At 43.2% G+C, this 20361-nt stretch overlaps 1 protein-coding gene across 2 annotated transcripts in view; it reads right to left on the bottom strand.

Annotated features, from left to right (window-relative positions):
- The window catches only part of TRIM55 (tripartite motif containing 55), a 44276-nt gene that overhangs the window by 22859 nt on the left and 1056 nt on the right, over positions 1 to 20361 (bottom strand). For both annotated transcript variants that reach the window (XM_009668408.2, XM_009668409.2), the window contains exons 2-7: positions 19959 to 20131; positions 9363 to 9528; positions 7251 to 7346; positions 2615 to 2848; positions 1575 to 1597; positions 1340 to 1464 (exon numbers count right to left, since the gene is read on the bottom strand). In XM_009668408.2, coding sequence (XP_009666703.2) covers positions 1340 to 1464; positions 1575 to 1597; positions 2615 to 2848; positions 7251 to 7346; positions 9363 to 9528; positions 19959 to 20131 — 817 coding nt within the window. The remainder of the gene's footprint in view (positions 1 to 1339; positions 1465 to 1574; positions 1598 to 2614; positions 2849 to 7250; positions 7347 to 9362; positions 9529 to 19958; positions 20132 to 20361) is intronic.

Raw genomic sequence — 20361 nt, forward strand, 5'->3', positions numbered from 1 at the left:
AGCAGAGTGCTGAAACTCAGCTCCCAAGTCCCCTGAATGTGGCGAAGCTCATTGACTATAGCTTCAGATATAGGGCCAAATGCCCGATTGCATATGCCTTACTACTGCCTCATCCCTAGAAGACGGGTGTCACGTTTCAGATCACGTGGTGGAGATGCGTGTCCCATGCACTGGCTCATCGTCTCAGCACATGAACATGTGTGGCAGCAATGTGGCAGCTGTGGCTGATCGCAGGGACAGACCAGGCGCAAGGCAAATTGAACTGGGGACTGCTCCTCCTAGGACAAATCCCTTGAGTTCCATGGTCCTGCACCCGATCCTCTGCTGCTGACTGGTGCCACAGCTTTTGTCCTGCTATATGGACCCTTGTGCCAAGTACAGCTGGTCCACAGACCCCAGCTCACAGACCAAGATCTACCTGCATCAGTCATGGGGCCAACCACATGCTCTAAAGCTAGTATAAGTCATGGCTGGGGACTTTGTGATGAGTGCCAGTGGACTTAGTCCCATGCGTCCCTATGAGACATAACTGGGCGGATGAAGATAAATATAAATGTATCATCAGAAGCCAGTACTAGAAAATAGTAGAGAAAATAGAAAATAAATAAGAGATGGTCAGATGACTATTACTGCTGCCTTCTAATGGGAAAGATCTGCTTGTTTGAAACTTTTATGTCCACTGATTTCTTGTGGCTTATTCTCTGAGATAAAGCATAGATGAGCCTAGATTTCAGGCTACTTCAGCAAATGTGGGGTAGCAACATTGCAATATTACATACACCAGCATCAAGCATACAAATGACATCGTAAAGGATCTTAAATGTACAAAAGGCAATGATACTGATTCCCTCCATAACTCTTTGATCTTGAATTTCAATTACATTTCTGTTACATGTCTCTATTAATACAAAAAGAGTATATCTTTCATAAGTACTTCTTTTAGCAGTAAGCATTATATTTCTTCAATGGCTTTCTATAGCTGATATACCATAAAATAATGGCACCTGTTATGGGGGGAAAAAGTACTCCATAGTCTGAGATAAAAGCTTAATTTTATGGTCCCCTCACCATAAGTGAGGGGTGTTCCCTGCCCTCTGAGGAGTCAGTAAAGTTCATGCTCTTTGGAAGGTCTTGAGGCTACATAAAAGGTAAAATTAATGGTGTCAATTAATGGTGTCAATTACTTGATCTTTTAACTGTGATGGATTTTTGCTGTTTATTATAACTGATACAAAATAGTTTAGTTACACCTTGGGATGGAGGGAAATATCAGTATCAGCATGCAAATTACACACAGCTGCAATTTTAAAAAGGAGGTTAGGTGAAATAAATAACATACCTCTCTCAAAATCAATTTCTCTTATTATTTTTTCTTCTCTACTGAGGTTCACTGTGAATTGGTTCATATTTTCATAGCCATCCTCTATTTTTTCCATTTGAAATCCTTTAGATGCTTCAGTAATTCTAGAACAGAGGTACTAGTCATTTGCATTTGGCTTTGCAGATAAACTTGCAGTTTGTAATTCTTTATAAAGCTCAAATATATACTTTATCTTTCAAGTTTAAATACTTACTTTTGTAGCAATGTTTTGGCATTCTGTGGAAAGAAAAAGGAAATAACTGACTTAAATGGTTCAATTTTTTCAGAGATTTTATGCACTGAGATCTAGTTCTTACACAAGCTGCTTCTGAACTTATTAGTAGGGATCTCATAAATGTCGATCATGAGATCTATGAATTAGATCCTATTTCATTAGCAATTAGAATATAGCTGAGTAAACCTTTTAGTTCATTGAATAGTTGTTAATTAAAATCTGAATATGACAGGAAAGACAAACATTTTCTACAAAAAGGAAATGCAAACATTTTTTGTCTTTTTTGAGCTTGTAGCAAAAATCAATTGTTCTGTTATCATCTCTAGTCACTAGAACTATCTTTGGATATCCATAAGGGTATGCCTTTGCAGCCACAAAATTTTATTTGCCTAGGAAAAAATTCTGTGCTCTTCAAAGGCAATTCAGTGATGAAAGCACGTTTTTGGTAGAGAAGACCCTTTCAACCTTTAATACAGATAAACTGTAACACTGCAGGACAGAAATTCTACACCAATAATTTCAGTGGACAGGTTGCTAATGATTTCCTAATCAGCAGTTCTCAGTTTATAGGAAGAAAACAGAAAAGTGTTGACGTAAAGGCATAAAAACGCGACTTGGAACAAGTGTATTTAATTCTTTGAAAGTTAACCACTTTTTCAATATGCAAATGAAAATTATAACTCACAGAAACCCATGTACACATATATGACAGTGGCAGGACAATAGAAATACAATTGAAAATATTTAAATTTCTGTTGCTTCTTTGGACAACTAGAAACCTATACACAGGATAGTATATTTTGGTGCAAATAGCAAATACTCACATTCCTGGTTTGGATACTATTCACAAGAAGGCTAGTCATTTGTCTGTGCTGATGTAAGTGTTTAAAAAAATGAGTTTGTACAAATGTTCACTCAAAGATGACCAAACTCTGAATGTGCCTAAAATCAAGAAACACTTAAATAGTTTTTAAATAAACCTGTCACTCCTCTTCTGTCTCTATTTATAGACTTCATACCTGCAAAAACACAGCCATTTCTGGCTCTTCCATGAACTGGATTCCTGATTCAACTAGCTTTGACACGGCTTCCAAATGATCTGCGTACTTCTTCATCAGGGAGCGGACGTGTTCCAGTTTCTCCTCTTGGGTTCTAGTGATTATTTGTGTCATCTCATTTTTTCTTTCTTCCAGTACAGAATAGAGATAATCAAATTTTTCACACAGCTGCTCTTTCTGTCGTCTGCAGCATTCCTGTGAATCATTTGGTTTATATTAAACATGTTATGTTCTTAAAAGAGTTTCTATTTTTGCAGTTACTTGGAAGCATTTTCATCAAAGAAATTCCTCTTTCTGAACAGTGCAAAGGATTTTGAATGACCCCAGAGACTTCTATAATTTTCAAACTTCAAGCTAACAGAACAAAAGTTTTAAAGCTGTTTCCAAACTACTGATTCCAAATCATTGAAATCCCCCAAACAGGTTATTGTGTAACTTGTCAGTCTGTGAAAAGTATTTATGATGTCTATAGTGGTACTTAAAAATCTTTAGGAAAAGTAAAAAAAGGTGCCATATTAGCAGCTGGATTCATTTGCATGAATATAATGGTCTTTAAAGGAAAGATCAGCTCAAATCAGTTCTGGAGGATTTTTTGTTGTTGCTGTTTTTGTTTTTTCCCCTACCAAAGAACCTGAAACTATCTTGGTTAGGCCTGTTTTTTACTTAAGTGCTCTTAGACTCTATTTTGACGGTAAGTGTCCACTATATTAGTTTTACTGTGCACTGAATGAGGTAGAGGTACCTTGAAAAAATGGTATGTGACAAAAGGACAAGGACAAGAAGTCTGATTCCACCCCATTTTCTGGCTCTAATTTTCACATCTTTTTTTGAAACGCTGCTGCTGTACTTCTACCTGGACAACGTAGCACTTTCACTGAGTAAGGAACATGGGTCTGATGACTGCTTCACTGAGAGCCCTCTAACGAGAGCGCAATGCAGCTGTAAGGGCGGTTTACAGGGATGAGAGTGGAGACAGGTTATCTGTAATGTCTGAAGTCTTCTAAGCAGAAGTATTTGAGTCATCTGTGTGCCCTGGGGCAAATGGCAGGGGTAAGGCCATACTTCTCGACTCTGTACTGTCCTTATTGTGGATCTCACTGTGGATGATGGTGATTATTTTAATCTCTTTCTTAGAAACCAAGGCTGAATCAATTCCTCATCTTCAGCCCTTGAGGCACAAAGTTGAGATCCTGGCTGCACAGGATTATTAACAGTCCCACAGTAGTTTTGGAACTGTTCAGACTGATTATCGCTAGTATTTGGCCAGAGAAAATTTCACTTTTTCTTGACTATCTGCCAGAACTCTTTCCTGAGGCTGATGACAGTCTGCTCTGTATCGCTTCAAAGGATGCCTTGGAAGATGGACATATGGCCAAACATCACATTCTACACTTACAAAGGCCAGGGGACCAAACACAGATCCTTTTGCACCAGCCCAAGTACCCACCTCTGCTCCTGAATGAGGAAGACCATGCTAAACAGGCACCCTTAATTTAAAACTCATACAAGGCCAAAGGAGTGGGTTGAGAGCATGTCCTGCCCTTCTGAGGTCTTTTGCACTTCCCAGAAATTCCTCTGTATTTGCCGTGGTGCTCATGTCTATCGCTGGGCAGCAACAACAACGCCAAGCTGGGAAGGGTACAGCGCGACACAGCCGGACTTTATTATTTATGTGATCCCTGGCTGGAAGGGGACCAGGGCTGCTGTGAGCACCCCCTCCCTGGGCTGGCCTCCCCGCCTGAGGCCCACAGTGAAGGGAAATGGAGCCATGGCATGGCTGCATGGATGGATGAGCTGACCGAAGCCATAAGGACAACAGAGACGTTACAGATATCTATGTACACCTGCCTGGTTCAGAGACAGGAATCACTGAAAAGATCCTTGTGCTATGCACCCTTCAACCAAGATCTGCCCCTACCTGATGACGAAACAAATATCAAAGGAGGCCATTCATTCAGTATCCACAAAGATGTTAAAAAATAGGCTAAGTTGAAGGATCAGTGAATTATAGGGTGGGTGTAAGGAAACTTTGGAACCAGGTGAGCCGTGGTTCCTGGATGTCATTCTATTGTTCGTTCCTCAAATAATCTTCTTCTCTTTCACTCCTTTCCTAGTTTTCTCCCAGGGTTTCCTGCCCTTCCTCTTCTTACAGACTCCTATTCGTTTTGATCGACAGTGACCTCCTCAGATCTACAGTGACCTCCTTTGAAGTGCCATTCAGGTCACTTGCAAAACAACCTTAATTTCAGGACAGGTGTGTGCTGTCTTTGCCATTTGATATAAGACAGGCGATGGAAGAAGAAGAGAGAGAGAAGGCAAGGTGCCCTTCTCTATCCCTAGGCTCTAATATATAATATTTCCTGACAGCAGATATTACAGAGTTGTGAACTTCAAGCGTGAGAATGCAAAACAGGTTCCTAAGTGCAAATGCTTAAATACTTCTGAAATACTCTCTTGCTGAATAAAATGTTCCCATACTAAGTCTCTGCTTGATGGAGGTATCCTAATCAGATCCTGAGTAATGAAAAAGCTTAATAAATAAATGTCTTTCCATTGTGAAAAATTCTCAGCGTATTTGTTTTTCCTTTTTAAAGCACAGCTAGAGCAAAAAGAAATGAGTTCTTGGCACTGAGTGTGAGCTGCATTGCTTTTTCTGAAGTATCTGTACTGACTGTCCTATGCCATTAGCATTTGAAGTAAATACTGTGATTTTTGCTTCATTATTTGATTCCTGCATTTTTTACATGGCTAAACATTATTCAATTACTTGTTATTGTTTTTGAGTATTTAGCATTTTATATTCCTTTTTTATTTCTCAGTGTAAGATGTGAATTTGTTCTGCTTTTCAATCAGTTATAAGCTATGCAAATATTAATCCAAATTTATGTGTTTTTCTCTTGTAGAATGTAGAACTGTAGGCTAAAAGAAAAATGAGCATGTATTTTCTGCTATAGCCCATCTCTGTTGATCTCTGTAAAGTGTTAAGCAGAGAGAAGAGACAATCCCAGATTATAAGCGTTACTTCCAGGTGTGCACATTTCTCAGCTCCAGCTGTAGTTTTTCATCTTCAAGGACAAACTGATGCCAATGCAGACAAAGCTCTAGTATGGTAGGAAATGCGACTTGCTTGAAAGGTAACATGGAAGCGCCAAGGTGAGTTCTAAGATCTATTTTCTGCAATCTCTGACTTTAAAGGTGGAAAGCCTGTTAAAACATCTGAAGGTAAAATAGCTGCACTTTCTCTAGGCTTGGAGTTCAAAGGTTCAACTACATGAGTGGATGAATTTGAGGAAGCTAGTTTCAGAAACTGTGGCATTTAATAGGGTATTTTTAGCACAGTGTTTTCTCCATACTTCAGACTAGATGTTTGAAGTTTTGTTTTTGTATCAGCTAGTTCAGCTCAAATGGGTATAAGCTTTTGCTTTTGTATGATTCAAATTTCTGCAGTCAACCTACTTGAAAGGCTTGTTTTTGTCTGCAAAGTCCTGATAGCAGCCAATTTCATCCTTGCAACATGAAGGCTTCCGGACTACAAAGTTCTGACTTGCTGCTAGCACCCTCTCTCATTTACTCGGGCTAATGGTTTTATATTCTTTGAACCAAACTTGGACACTTTCTGTTCTTCCTTGCTCTGAGGAAACAGGAGCCTTGGGCAACTGTGTACTTAACTTGTGGAATCAATTTTTCTTGCCAATTAGAATCTATACATCTTGCATTAACTTCTTTTTCACTGCAGTTTCTCTTTTCTGCTCTCACTCTGAAGGGTCAATGGAATTCTAATTGGGCTGAGAGGGATGCAATTGCTTCAGCAGATGCTTCATCAAACACTGATCATAAAATCAATTCATACAAGCTCCTTTCAGCCTACTGCTCTTTGATGCTCAAATTGACCAGAGCTGAAATTTTTATTTGCTTTGCTGGTGCAAACCTCTTGGAGGAAATGAAAGCCACTTGTGGTACTGAACGTCACAAAACTAATTCCAGCTCTGTCAAAGTAAGACCTTTACAGGAAACCCCAAACTCACAGTAAGAACCCAGCTGTTTCCACCTGCAAGCAACACAACAAGACCCCTTCAAGGACAAACATAAGCATATGAATAAAGTACTTCTGCATAGAAGGCAAAGTAACTAAATGCACAGTGCATTGACGTGTTTGGAAGATACACTATGGTTGAGATTAAGACCCTGTTCTCAGGATCAGGTTTTAGACTAACATTGGTCTTTTACAGCTCTAGTATCTGATCTGAGAAGTTACATGAACTGAGAGTTGATGGCATTTTGTTGGATCTGATTTTATCTTCACTTATATTCTATGCAACTAAGGATGCTGAGCAAGACATGCTGATGTGGATTATTCTTATTCTTTATCCTTAATCACATGCTCCTGGAAAGTGTCAGAGGCAGGATGCTGAGCAGGAGGCATTCTTGGATTGAGGAAGTACAGCTGACACTGTACAAAACCACAGGTAATCATTTAGCAAAATGATTGGGGAATCCATTTGGGTAAAATGAAGTCTGTTGAAGAACGCTCATTATCATTAGTTTAAAAGATGCAGCTTTACAATGAAATAATTACAATGAAAGTTGTGATACTTACCTCAACCACCTTGCAGGTCTCCTCCAGCTGTGTGACTATCCCTTGCACTCGGTCGTTGCTCCCCACCAAGATCGCGATGCCGTCACTGAGTTCAGACTAGATGGTAACAGGGGAGAAATTGGGTGGCAGGTTAAAGACTTGTGACACGCTAGCAGCAGTTCTGCCACACTTTGCAGAGTGGCACATCTAACAGTGGACAGAGCAGTAGACAAATGACCTGTCTTAGCTGTTCTTCTCACCAGAACCCAGTGCAAACTGGCGCTTTACCTCCCCACAAGTTTCCTCTCCTGAAACGTGCCAGAAACATGGACATTTTGAAACTTCTCAGGGAAAAGAAGCTGTGGTTTGGAAGGGAGGAAGCACTTCACTCCAGGAGGTTCTTGTAGATGCTTTCGTACAAAGCTCAAAGAAGCTTTCAAGAAGCCCAAAATAGTCCATGTGAGTGTGTTGAGAGAAAAGACTTTGCCTCCAGAGAGATTGACTTAGTTTCTGGATCTACCTGAGCCACAGAGACCATGGCCACTACAGAATAGCTGCAATGAGGGGCAGTGAGGCTGCGGGGCCTTGGTGAGGGTGTGAGAGAGAACATGGGGGAAAGTGGGGTAGAGACAGAGCCACGGGCGTGAGGGAAACCCTCTTGCAGGATTCAGACCAGGCGGGGATGTGGAGGCCCTGCTGTGTAACATAAAGGAAAAACTCGGGGAGAAAGGAAGGAGAGGGAGCTGGAAATGGCGAGGCAGATTGCTCTGCATGGGAGGAAGGAGAGTCTCTCTTCCAAGGGGAAGAAAGGAACAGTCCGAGTGTGGGAATGAGGATGATTATGGGATGTCCTTTGCAGAGAAGGGATGGAGAAGCTGGTCCTCAGGGAACTTGGTGAGGAGGCTGAGGAAGACAAGGAGCCTTTGGTAAACTTTCTATTTAGTGCCTTAGCTATAGAGAAAAGTGTCTGTGACCCCAGCTGATATAATAACAGTTGTAAAGGACTCTTTGAAGCACACATCCTTCAGCCTCTGTGTTATTTCTCCTGTCTTAGGCAAGACAGCTTCAAATCTTTATTTTAAGTTCCCTGTTTGCACACTGACTTGCCACCCATCTGCTCCAGGAGTGTCTGGTGGCTGGGCTGAACATCTTCCGAACTCACAAAGACCTCGGTAGGCAGCCACCAGGCACAGCTGCTGCCAACGCTTGTGCTAAGATGCAGTTACACGCACTTTCCTCTTTCCACAGACACACTGGGAGGGAAACCAGTGCTCGCAAATCTCCATGGAAAGGGAGAGATCGGGGCATGGATGCTATCCAAGAAACTTCTCCCCTTTCTCTCTCCTTTTTTGATTGAAAATGATGCTTGTAACTACTTTCCTAAAGCAACTTCTCATTTGTAGTTTGCACACACGCAAGCAGCTGTGTGAGAAAGTTGGAGGCTGTGATTGTAAAGTTGGCCTGTCTGATTGCTTGCCCCACTGGGGCCCTCCAGAAAAATGAGCTGTTTATCTCATGAGGATAACCCAGTGAGTCAGGTTTTAAATTAATACTGTATTAAAAATAAACAAGTCTTTTACTGGTGACAGCAAGGGCAGAGGATGTTAGGTACATCCTGTGCTGCCAACTATTGAATATTCCTGCATTCACTTGCAAAAAAGGTTTTTCACTTCCCATTTCTTAAAACTGGGATGTTTATAGAGGAAAGTGCCTAACAGAATATTATTTGATTTGTAAGATTTGTGATGGGCTGTTCTCTTCCCATCACATGTGCTGGAAATCCTACTTTTTTTTTTTTCCTGATCTAAAAGCACTGGGAAAAAAAGAGATTAGGAACCTCAAAAGGAAGATCCTCAGCTTCACATCACACCTCTGCCTAAAATATTTACTCATTATGCTAATAACGAATTGGGACACTGTAATACGTTTCTGTGTGATTTCTATTAAAATATTTTACTGTGTTTCTAAATACACAGCTGCTATAAGTTTGTGAGCCTTTCACTCACACATAGGAATGGAAAAGACACCCCCTCCCCAAGCCCTTCTGGAAATTCACAGGAACCTCCTGGGAATACCTTCCTGTGAACTGTCCTTGAAGTCACTGGGAAGATTATGAGATACAAAAAGATTTACCTTCTGTCTCTGGTAAACGTTTGTGAGAGGAGCAACTTGACAGTCTTTATGGGCACCAAAGACTTTGCACAAGGAGCAGGTGGGCATTTCGCAGTTCAAACAATAGATATTAATTTTCTCATCTTCGTGCTCTTCACACATTGGCTGGTCACACTTTCTTTCGGGTCTGCAAAGAAAATAAATAAATTTGAAACAAACTTGGTCTTCATCATAAGTTTCTTATGATAAAACTTTGGGTGTCAGCATGAAATAGAGTTCACGTAGACATATATTTGTGGAGTACATATATATAGCAGTGTCCCAGACTGACCTGAACACTCTGTGTAGACTTAAACCTGTCAGACAGGGTGACAAAATAGACAGAGGCACAGTTAAATATTATGACACAATAGGATGTGATGACAATATGGCAACATGACTTCATACTGTGATTCCCCCTCACAACGTGACTAAACCCATACTCATATTTAAAAATATTAGTAACCTCACTAAGATTGGTCTTGGTCTACCTGTATACTTTAAGTTAGCATGTTGTCTAACTTCTGTCTGAATCAGGGAACATATTTAATTGCTTTAGGTTTAATCATGCAAAATCTTCAGTACTTCACCAGATCCATCTGCTGCTCTTGTGCAGCAGTCTAATTTGCAATGATAGTATGGACCTTCAGGCGCTTAACTATGTTCTCTGCTAATGTGCTTTGCATGATCCAGGTCAGGGCTGTCGATAACAACCAGGGCTGTTATGGCTGCCCTTATGGCCAGCAATGGAAAAAAAGACTCACGCAAATTAATTTTAGCCAACTGGCATATTTCTAGGCTGTACAATGTGAAACTCTTTAACAGTAGCTAACTCAGTTGTACCAGCCACCAAGGATATGGGTTACACAGGAATCATTCCTGGCCTATGCTAAGGCAAGGAGCTCTGCTGTAGACTATAGCTCAGTTTTGATCTTCATTTTACCAAAAAGATTTAGCCATACACATGCAAGTCAATCCCTGCTATCTTATGAACAAATTCAGTTGGAATGTCCTTTAAACAAGTCACTTAACTGGCATGCTCAGTGTAAAAGAAAGCTCTAGCCCAGTTCGCAGAGGCAGGCTGGTGCTTCTTTGAGCCTGTGCTCTAGCCTCAGCACTCTGAGCAGGTGTGTGGCAAGCACGATGTAGGGTGCAGGATTAGTAGAGAATTCAAGCCTTCAGAGTTCAAGCCTCCACTATCCACCACTCCTACTGTGACAGTGCTCAGTCTTTCCAATATAATATGTTATACCCTTTGGCTACTGTTCAGGAGAACTATGATTCACCTGCAGCAAGAGGAGCAATGACATCATAGAAATGTATCGTTTCGACATTAGATAGAAAATATTTTCCAGACTACAGAATTTATTGGAATTAAACAGAAATAATTTCTATGCTTTTGAAGCCATCCTACAGAATTCTATAACAAGAAGACAACCAATCATCCCATTAAGAATTTTTTAAAAATGTATGGAAATACCACTATTTTATATTATGTTATAGTAGAATTTTCCATACAGTTTGGTAGAGTGGAGATGGCAATTACCCTTTAATGACAGAGTATAGGTTTTCTCTTCTAATCTTAAAAATGGAACATGATCCATTAAATTAGTATAAAAAAGATCAAGCAACAAAGAAAATATCTCCTTCATTCATATTTTTTAATTTCAAGATGGCACTGGTGTAAAAAGGGTTTTTAAGGGAAACATGTGATCTTCAATATAGTACAATATACTATAACAAAATAAGTTGGGCATTTCTGAAGGAAGCCTGTACTATTCAGACTAGATTTCTAGCACGTATTTACTTAATGCACTCAGTGCTTCAAACCCAGTATCATTTTAATGTTAGCCAAAAGAGGTGTGTCTCCACTGTAAAGAATGCTTTACATTGTTGGCACATGAATACAAACCCCCCCAGAATATTTCCACATTATAGACCACCAGTGGTAGGGCCTGCATGCTGGGGCAATAACAGACGATGAACTACAAAGTGATTGATTAAGCCTGAAATAGCTGCACTTCCTGAAAATATTTACAAGATGAGAAACTACTAGCACGTTATTTGATGCTGGAACCGTGCCACTAGCGTGAAAGACAGATAGCACAGGGCAGAAAGGCAACAGTGTCAAGTTAAGTTCAGCCAGAAGTAGCCAACCTTCAAAGGTACCTCAAAGAGCTGGAAGAAACCTGGCAGAACTCCCTGAACTGTTGGGGCACTGAAGACAGTGACAGAAGTCTAGAAACAAATGGATTTACAAACTCTTTCTTAGGCTTTGCAAAAAGAGACATTTTTTAGCAGGAGATGCTGGTCCACAGACTGCTATACTGGTGCAAATTCACAGAACATGCCCTGACTTCTGAGGAGACCCTCTAGCTTAACATGGTCAAAACATCACCCTTAAGATTACAATGGTGGCTGCTGCTGAAATGAAAGGCTGAAGAGTAGCCAGGAGAATGACTGCATGGCTGTAGCAGAAGAAACGATTCATCACAGATGTAGCTGTGACCAAAGAAATTGCACGTAGGTAAAATGACCCGATAGCTTTGCGCTCTCATTCCCTGACCTCCAGTTGCAGGATAAGGTCCTAGGGATGCAGCCTGAAGAGAAACCCTAAGTACTACTGCTTAACCCACTAAGGGTGCATCTAACTGCTACAAGCTTATTCTCTATTGTGTGATAATAGGATTTGGACCTCAACGTGCAGAGTATTGTGCATGGTTTGTGAAGAGCAGGAAAGGCAAAGCTGCTGCACGTGAAGGAGCACACGTTAATTAAGGGTGTAGTAAGAGTTTAATAAAACTACTGTTAATACAATTATAGCTAGACATGGGTTTATGTAGATTTATATCAAATGAAGATTAGGGCTGCATATTCCTATTATTCTCTCATTTAAGAGCTATTTCATTTGAGCCTGATAAGGAACTACTATACTGTATACAGCATGTTATTGCGTATCTTAACGTACTGGGCCTCGTCTGCCCTAAACTGCACCAATCTACAACTATCCCGCACCCACTGCTTATATGCCTTAATATCCCTTAGTTGCATGAGTAGATTTGCAGGAATGGGTTTTATGACCCAAACAGAGGGACGGATTCTTCAATCAGAAGGCTTTTTTTTTTTTTAAAGGATTTACACAAATCTGTAAGGTCTTTGCTGAAATCCTGAAACAAACATTAGGAGTGGTTTTATTGAGGATCCTGAGATAGCTGTAGCCCTTCCTGTACCATCACAGCGTGTAATGCATGCTCCTGACTGGGCGATGGAGAGAACCTGTGTGGCTGTGCATGAGGCAAAAAGAATAAGCTTATGAAAACTTGTTTAAATCAAATTTCTTATGAGGCTTACTATCTGTCACTGCTTAGTTGAACAGACTGCTTTTGGTAGTGAGGTCTTACGGGATTTTAGGTCTCTTCCTGTTATATTTTTGCTTGCAAATGGGAGGAAAAAAATAGCAGACTTTGTGCTTCTTCTGTTCCCAGTAGGTTTTTAGGCTTTGAAGGAAACCTACTGAGCTTAGCTTGAGGACTAAGATTTCCTCTCAGTCTTCAGCAGAGGAACCGCTACCTGTGCTCAAAGAAAACCTGAGTGGGGCAGAGCAGTCTTTTAAGCAATGCCACTCTGAGATGCCTAGGGAAAGGGTAACATAAAGCAGGCATGTACAGACTCACAGGATGAGGCTGGCACTGAGATCGGTCACCTAGTCCAAGCCCCTGCTAAGAGGAGAGTCAGCTGGAGCAAGCTGCCCAGGAATGCATCCAGCTGGGTTTTGAATACCTCCAAGGATGGAGACTCCACAGCCTCTGTGGGCAACCTGTTTCAGTGTTTAACCACCCTCATAGTAAAAAAAAAGTTCTCTTATGTTTAAGTGTAATTTCTATATTTCAATCTATGTCCATTGCCTCTTGTTTTTTCACTGGGCACCATGGAGTAGAGTTTGGCTCTGTCTTCTTTACTCCACTCTACCTCATTAGGTATTTATACCCATCAGTAAGATCCCCCTTGAGCCTTCTATTCTCCAGGCTAAACAGGGCCAGCTCTCTCAGCCTCTTGTCATATGAGATGCTGCAGTCCCTTAATCATCCCTTAATCCCTTAAGGGCCTTTAGGCCCTTTGCTGGACTCGCACCGGGAGCTCCATCCCTCTCTTGCACTGGGGAGCCCAGAACTGGGCACAGCACCCCAGATGTGGCCTCACCAGCGCTGAGCAGAGGATCACCTCTCTCACCCTGCTGGCAATGTTGTTCATAATGCAGGCCAGGAGGCTGTTGGCTGCCTTTGCCACATGCGTGCATTGCTAGCTCATGGTCACTTTATTGTCCACCAGGACCCCCAGGTCTTTTCCTGCCAAGCTGCTTTCCAACTGGTTGCTCTCCAGCCTGTACTGCTGTGGGGTTGTTCTTCCCCAGGGACAGGACTTGGCATTGCCTTTTGTTGAACTTCATGAGGTTTCTGTCATCTGATTTCTCCAGCCTCTGGAGGTCCCTCTGAATGGCAGCACCGTCTTCCCGTGTATCGGTCACTCCTCACAGTTTTGTATCATCTGCAAACTTGCTGATGCATCTGTGCCATTATGCAGGTCATTAATGAAGATGTTGAACGGTATTGGCCCCAGTATTGACCACTGGGGTACACCACTAGTCACTGGCCTCCAGCTGGACTTTGTGCTGCTAATCACATTCCTTTCAGCCTGGTAGTTGAGCCAGGTTTCAGTCTACCTCACTATCCACCTATCTAGTTCATATGTCATCAGCTTGTCAATGAGAATGTTATGGATGACAGCGTCAAAAATCTAGATAAACAACATCCACTGCTCTCCCCTCATCCACCAAGTTACTCATCTCACTGTAGAAGGCTATCAGGTTGGTCAAGCATGATTTCCCCTTCATAAATCCATGCTGATTAGTTCCAATCAACCTCTCACCCTTCATGTCTTTGAAAATGGCTTCCAGGAAGATTTGCTCCAACACCTTCCCAGAAACCGAGGTGAGGCTGACTGGCCTGTAGTTCCCCAGATCCTCTTTCTTGGCTTTCTTCAAGATAGAGGTGACAGTTGCTTTCTTCCCGTCTGCTAGAACCTCTCCCAGTCACCATGACCTTCCAAAGATAAGAATGGCCTAGCAATGACACCAGTCAGCTAGTTCAGCACTCATAGGTACATCCCATCAGGGCCCATGGACTTGCTTATGTCCAGTTTGTTTAAATGTTCTCTAATCTGATCCTCCTCCACCAAGGGCACTCTTCCTTGCTCTAAACTTCATCTCTGGTCTCAGAGACCTAAGATTCCCGAAGGCCGGTCTTACTAGAAGATGAACAAGGTGAAGGAAGCGTTGAGTTCCTCTGCCTTTTCTGTGTCCTTTGTCAGGAGGGCTCCGCCCCATTCAGCAGTGGGTCCACAGTTTCCCTAGCTTTCCTTTTCCTGCTAATATACTTGCAGAAGCCTTTCCCATTGCCCTTTGTGTCCCATAACAGATTCAGCTCTAGAGGGGCTTTAGCTTTCCTAATCCCATCTCTGCACACTCAGACTGTGCATTTCTCCTGGGTCACCTCTCCCTGTTTCCACCTCTTATATGCTTCCTTTTCATATCTGAGTTTTATCATGAGCTCCTTGTTCATCCATACACGCCTCTTGCCACCTGTAATCTATCCCCATGTTTAGGAAGTTAAGCGTTATTGAGCTTGGAGGAGGTAAGCCCTGAAAACCAACCAGCTCTCCTAGATGCCTCTTCTCTCCAGGACTGTAACCCACTGGATTCTTCCAAGCAGGTCTCTGAACAGGCCAAAGCCTGCTCTCCTGAAGTCCAGAGTTGTGATCCTGCTTTTTACCCTCCTCTCTCTCCACAGGATACTGAACTCCACCCCCAAACCTTCACATCCCTACCTAGTCCTTCTTTGTAGATATCAGGTCCAGCAGAGCATACCCCCTGCCAGACTTCTCGATCACCTGTGTCAAGAAGTTGGCATCAATGCACTCCAGAGACATCCTGGATTGCCTATGCCCTGCTGTCTTGGCTGTCCAGCTGACATCAGGGTAGTTAAAGTCCTCCATGAGGACTAGCGCCTCAAATATGAGGCTTCTTCCAGCTGTTTGAAGAAGACCTCATTATCTACTTCTTCCTGATCAGGCAGTCTGTAGCAGACATCCACAACAATGTTGTCTTCATTGGTCTGCCCACTAACCCAGACCCATAAGCTCTCAGCTGGATCATCATCTGCCTTAAGGCAGAGCTCCATGCCTTCCTGCTGCCATTTCACAAAAAGGAGAAATTTCTTTCCTCACCTTCCCAGCCTGACTTTCCTAAGGAGCTTGTATCCATCCATTGCAATAATCCAGTTGTGTGAGCTAGCCCACCACGTCTTTGTGATCCCAATGCAACTGGATGCAGATCTCTGACTCTTCCTGTTTGCTCCCCATACTGCATGCATTGGTGTACAGAGAGGCAGCTGTGCTGACTTGCCAGAGAAGATATGTGAGCTTTCTCCATAATCCTGTCTCTTGGCACTTCCTGGTGCATACGCTTGGGGTCGGCCCCCTTCTGCTCTGTTTTGTTGATCATAAGGTCTCTCTTGCCTGCACTATTTGCTTACCAACCCGGTCCACCACTTTCTCACTTGATTATGGGTTGTCGTCACCCTCTGCCCCTCCTCCCTGTTGCTCCTAGTTTAAAGTTCTCCTCACCAGTCTGGGGAGCCTGTTGGCAAAGACACTTTGCCTCACTTTGTCAAGTGGATCTCATCTCTTCCTAGCAGCCCTTAATACTCAAAGAGAGTCCCATGGTCATAAAAGTCGAATCCTTGTTGACAACACCAGCTGCACAAACCTTTGTTGACCAACAGGATCCATTAATTCCGCTCCAAGCCCTCCTCCCTCACTGGGGCACCACCTGGCCCCCATGACCTTGGTCCTCACCTCCAGAGCCACATAATCACATCTGATATGTCACAGGTCTCCCCTGGATATGTTATTGGTGCCCATGTGGAAGAACAGCAGGAGGTAATAGTCTGAGGGCAAGGCAAATCTCAGCTGCCTCTCCATAACATCCTGGACCCAAGTCCTCAGCAAGCAGCAAACCTCGCCAGACAGCAGGTTGGGTTGGTAGAGGGGGCCTCCATCCCCCGCAGCAGGGCATCACTCACTGCTATCCCTCATTGCTTCCTCCAGGTGCTGCTGCGGGGCTCACGCTCAGCTGGCTCTGATGTTTTGTCCAATAGAGCTCCCAGCCCTATCTGCTGCCAGGGCACTGACCCTGCTCTGCTGCGGCAGGTCTGCTGGCAGAGTAGGAGCTCACCCGGCTGCTGCCAGAAGTCACCAGTTTCTAGCTTTCACTGCCATGGGAGTCTCCCTTTCCCAGCCCAGTGAGCTAGGAGACTCATCCAAGAGACTCTGCCTGCCCCTCCATCCATGCTGCTGGGGGTTCAGGCTCTTGTCACTGCAGGACTCGGAGAAGATGTGGTCAATCTCTCTCTTGTCATCTCTGATGCTGGACAGTCTGCTGACCACCTAACACAGCTACTTTTCATGATGCAGACCCTCTGCCAGCGCTCACCTCCTGCAGGTGAGGAAGCCCATCTCCCCTGCCCCAGCCTTGGCCAGGGGCCCAGGCTCTCCCTGCAGCCCCAGTCCTGGAGAGCCACATCCTCCCTCGGAAGCGCAGGCTGAGGACTGTGCAGTGCCAGGCACAGCTGCCCCCATTGCTGTGGGAGAATCATGCCCTGCAGTGCACCACCACCTCTGCAGAGCCCACATATGTTCTCAGCATGGCTTCCAACCCCTTCTGCACAAACCACTGCGTAAAGTCCTACATCTGTTCCCTGCACTCCAGGCTTGGCCTTGCTGGACCCTCCCTAATTGGGAGTCAGCTGGAACAAAAGCTCAAAGCACCCTTTGATTGGGAATAGCTGACAGAGCTCATTAGCTGCTGATAGAGCTTGCTGGAAGTTGCAGCCTCCTGCAGTTAGCAGCAGGCACCCTGAAGTTCCTTAGAAAGCTCAGGTAATCAGTGGCCTAGAGACTTTCAAACATGGTTTAATATTTTAGTCAACTCTATTTCCACTGGGTTCAAAGCTTTGCCCTCCTTTAGACCTTTGTAGCAGCCATGTCCTGCCTGAATATTTCTTTTTTTGTGTTGCTAATATGTTCTAAATTGGGCAGCAAGCTAAGTTGTCATCAGTTGGAAATGATGAGCAATATAAAAAAGACCATATGATGTGGTTGTTAGCAATAGCATGTGAGAGCCTGGGCAGAGCCTCCCAATCCGATGGCACACCTCCTGCTCTAGCTTTTATTTTTAAAAGAACAATACCTTAATTCAAATAGAAAACTCAAATTAAAAAAAAATCTGTTTTCAAAATAAATGATTTTTGCCTACACAAGAAACAAAGCCTGCTCCCAATCTGAGTTAATCTTACTTTCCCAGGTTCATGTGAAAAGCAGATGGCCGCTGGCATCATTCTGATATGCACATTTATGGTGCATTTTATCCACTGGAAGAGTAGAGGGGGAGAGGGTCCTGTCAGGAAGTCAGAAATTGCTATTTTGGAGGGTCTTGGGAAGAAAGAAGGATGCAAAAGTTATATCTCACCCTTCTTATGTACCTCTGCCAAAACCTAACCCTTGCTTTGAAAGAAAATGGTACAGAAAGAAAAAGCAGAGAAGATTTGATTTTTCTTGATTTTCTGGTTTCAGTGGAGCAACGCAGGATAAAGTAATGGCAGATCTTGCTCACACACTCATGGGTGCCTGAGGAATGCTAAGCAGGAGATAAGCAGCTGAGGCCTACAAAGTGGCAAATAGTTCAGATAATGCTGTTATCATTGCTATTGCTACGTAAGCCTGATAATTAATGTAAAAAAAGCACTGTAATAGATTAAACAAACCTTTTGGACAAATACCTAAGAAAGATATGTTCATGTATGTATTTTTCCACCCCCTGCTTTTATTCATCTTGTTGTATTTTACTTTAGTAGAGTTTTTTAAAAGAATCTGCTAGATCTCTTACAATTCCATGTAACTCAATTTTGTGCCAATTGTCCATGAACTGAATGGAAAAAAGGAGCCATATTTCCATTTTTTAAAGTTAAACACAACTCTCAGTTGAAAAAAAAATAAAAGAGAGACCATGAAGACACACATGTCCAGCTTGTTTGGTCAAGAGAAAAATCCAGCATTGTAGCTTTGTTGATTCATTTCCTCAGAGATTTTCCTGACTGAAATAATATTTGGGTATCAGTGACACAGGAGTAGCTGACCTTCCCTTGGCACAGAGTGCTAAGAGCAACAGAAAGGACAATTTTAAGCCAACTTTGCGCTCTCCGGTGTTTTGGAGCTCCAAGCTTTGCCCAGCCACAACAGTGCCCAACAGGATTCAAACAGCCAAGAATAGCCAAAGGCATAGGTGGGCTCCAAAACACCCTCTGTGCAGGTGACTTCCTGTGGGAAGGGGGTAGGAGTGCCCAAAGCCATCTGAGGTTGTCTTGCATCAGATGCTGGGCTCAGCCAGTTGTGTCTGTCTGTACCAGTGAACCTGTTGCCACCACTGTCCTGCAATACCCAGCTCCCTACTGGAGGAGTGGGAAGGCTGTCAGGGAGCGTGGCCAGGATTACATCTTCCTTCAGGCAGGGTAAGGTGTACAAAACACCTTGCGATACAAAACTACGCTGGTGACAAGAGGTCACTCTTTGGTTAGGGAGTTGCTCGCTTGGTGGCCTGGGACCAGGTTTAGCTTCCTCCCTAGTGTGCTCCCCATGGTGGAAGCAAGCATCCGACCCATCCCAAAGCAAGACAGACAAGGACGTAACATTGTTCCACTGCCAGATGGGTTACAAACCCATTTCTAGCAATTGATATTTGGAAGTAGTCTTACTTTTTAGGATTAACCCATTCATCTACGCTGTGATGCTTGTACACCACCACACAGCACTGACACATGATTATTTCTGGCTCTTCCTTCTCTTATATAGAGTTCTAAATAAGACTTAATTTCATCAGGTCACATCCCAAGCTGACAGGAGTGGAGATTTTTTACTGAATTTTCATTTGATATTCTGATGCAGGATATCTCCTGCATCTAATTCATCCATCTTCTTGTTTGCTCTGTCTGCTCCTCTGGATTTTCTGACAAGATTCAAAACCTTTTTCCCCTCTGTAGCATGAGAACACACAGTTTAAATACAGATATGTTCATTTGAACAGTTCATAAGATGAACGATGTGAACCTAGCTATTTTTTCCTTATTTATGTGAATAACTATGCTGACTTCAAGGGCTTTGCTTGCATGTGTAATACTGCTCATGTGAGCAAAGATGGCACAATCCTCTTCTATAAGTGGAAGCAGGAAAATTCAGCATCTATTTGGGTACTGCTTTCTGTGTTCAATAAGCAAAAGCTGACTTCATTGCACAGTAAACAGATAGGCATGCATAGCAGTAGAATCCATTGCCATACTTCCAAGGGATAAAATAACTAAATAAACCTCACATCTGATATATGGAAAGACCAGAAGGACATTGCGGTGTCCTAAGCTGTGTCTGTTTCTGTGGTACAATTTCTTTGAAGGGTATAAATTTCCTTGTTACCTTGTGGACTCCTGCTTGTATATGTCGATGATGTTTTCCACCAGGAGGTTCCTCTGCAGCCCGTACACGCCGTGTCGGTCGAGGACCACCTCATGTCTGCAGGAAGGACAGCGGAAGCGACCTCCCGAAGCCACTGTGGTGCCGCCCCTGGTCGGCAGGTACGGGTTCGAGGCCTGTTCTTGCCAAGCAGGACAAGAAGAGGTGAGTAAGGCCATGCAAAACTTTATCAAAAAGCCGTGCTTTGACAACAGCCTTTGCTCTTGGAGCACAGAGAGAGTTCCACAGTGCCTGGCCAATGCTCACTGCAATCAGTGCAGACCTCTCTCTCTCCCCTCTTCCTCCCGCAGTGTCCAAGGTCAAGCCATCCAGAGCCCATTCAGAGATTACGAAGTGCAATGGAGGA

This window comes from Struthio camelus, chromosome 2 (genome assembly GCF_040807025.1).
Source record: "Struthio camelus isolate bStrCam1 chromosome 2, bStrCam1.hap1, whole genome shotgun sequence".
In the NCBI taxonomy this organism is placed as follows: Eukaryota; Metazoa; Chordata; class Aves; order Struthioniformes; family Struthionidae; genus Struthio; species Struthio camelus.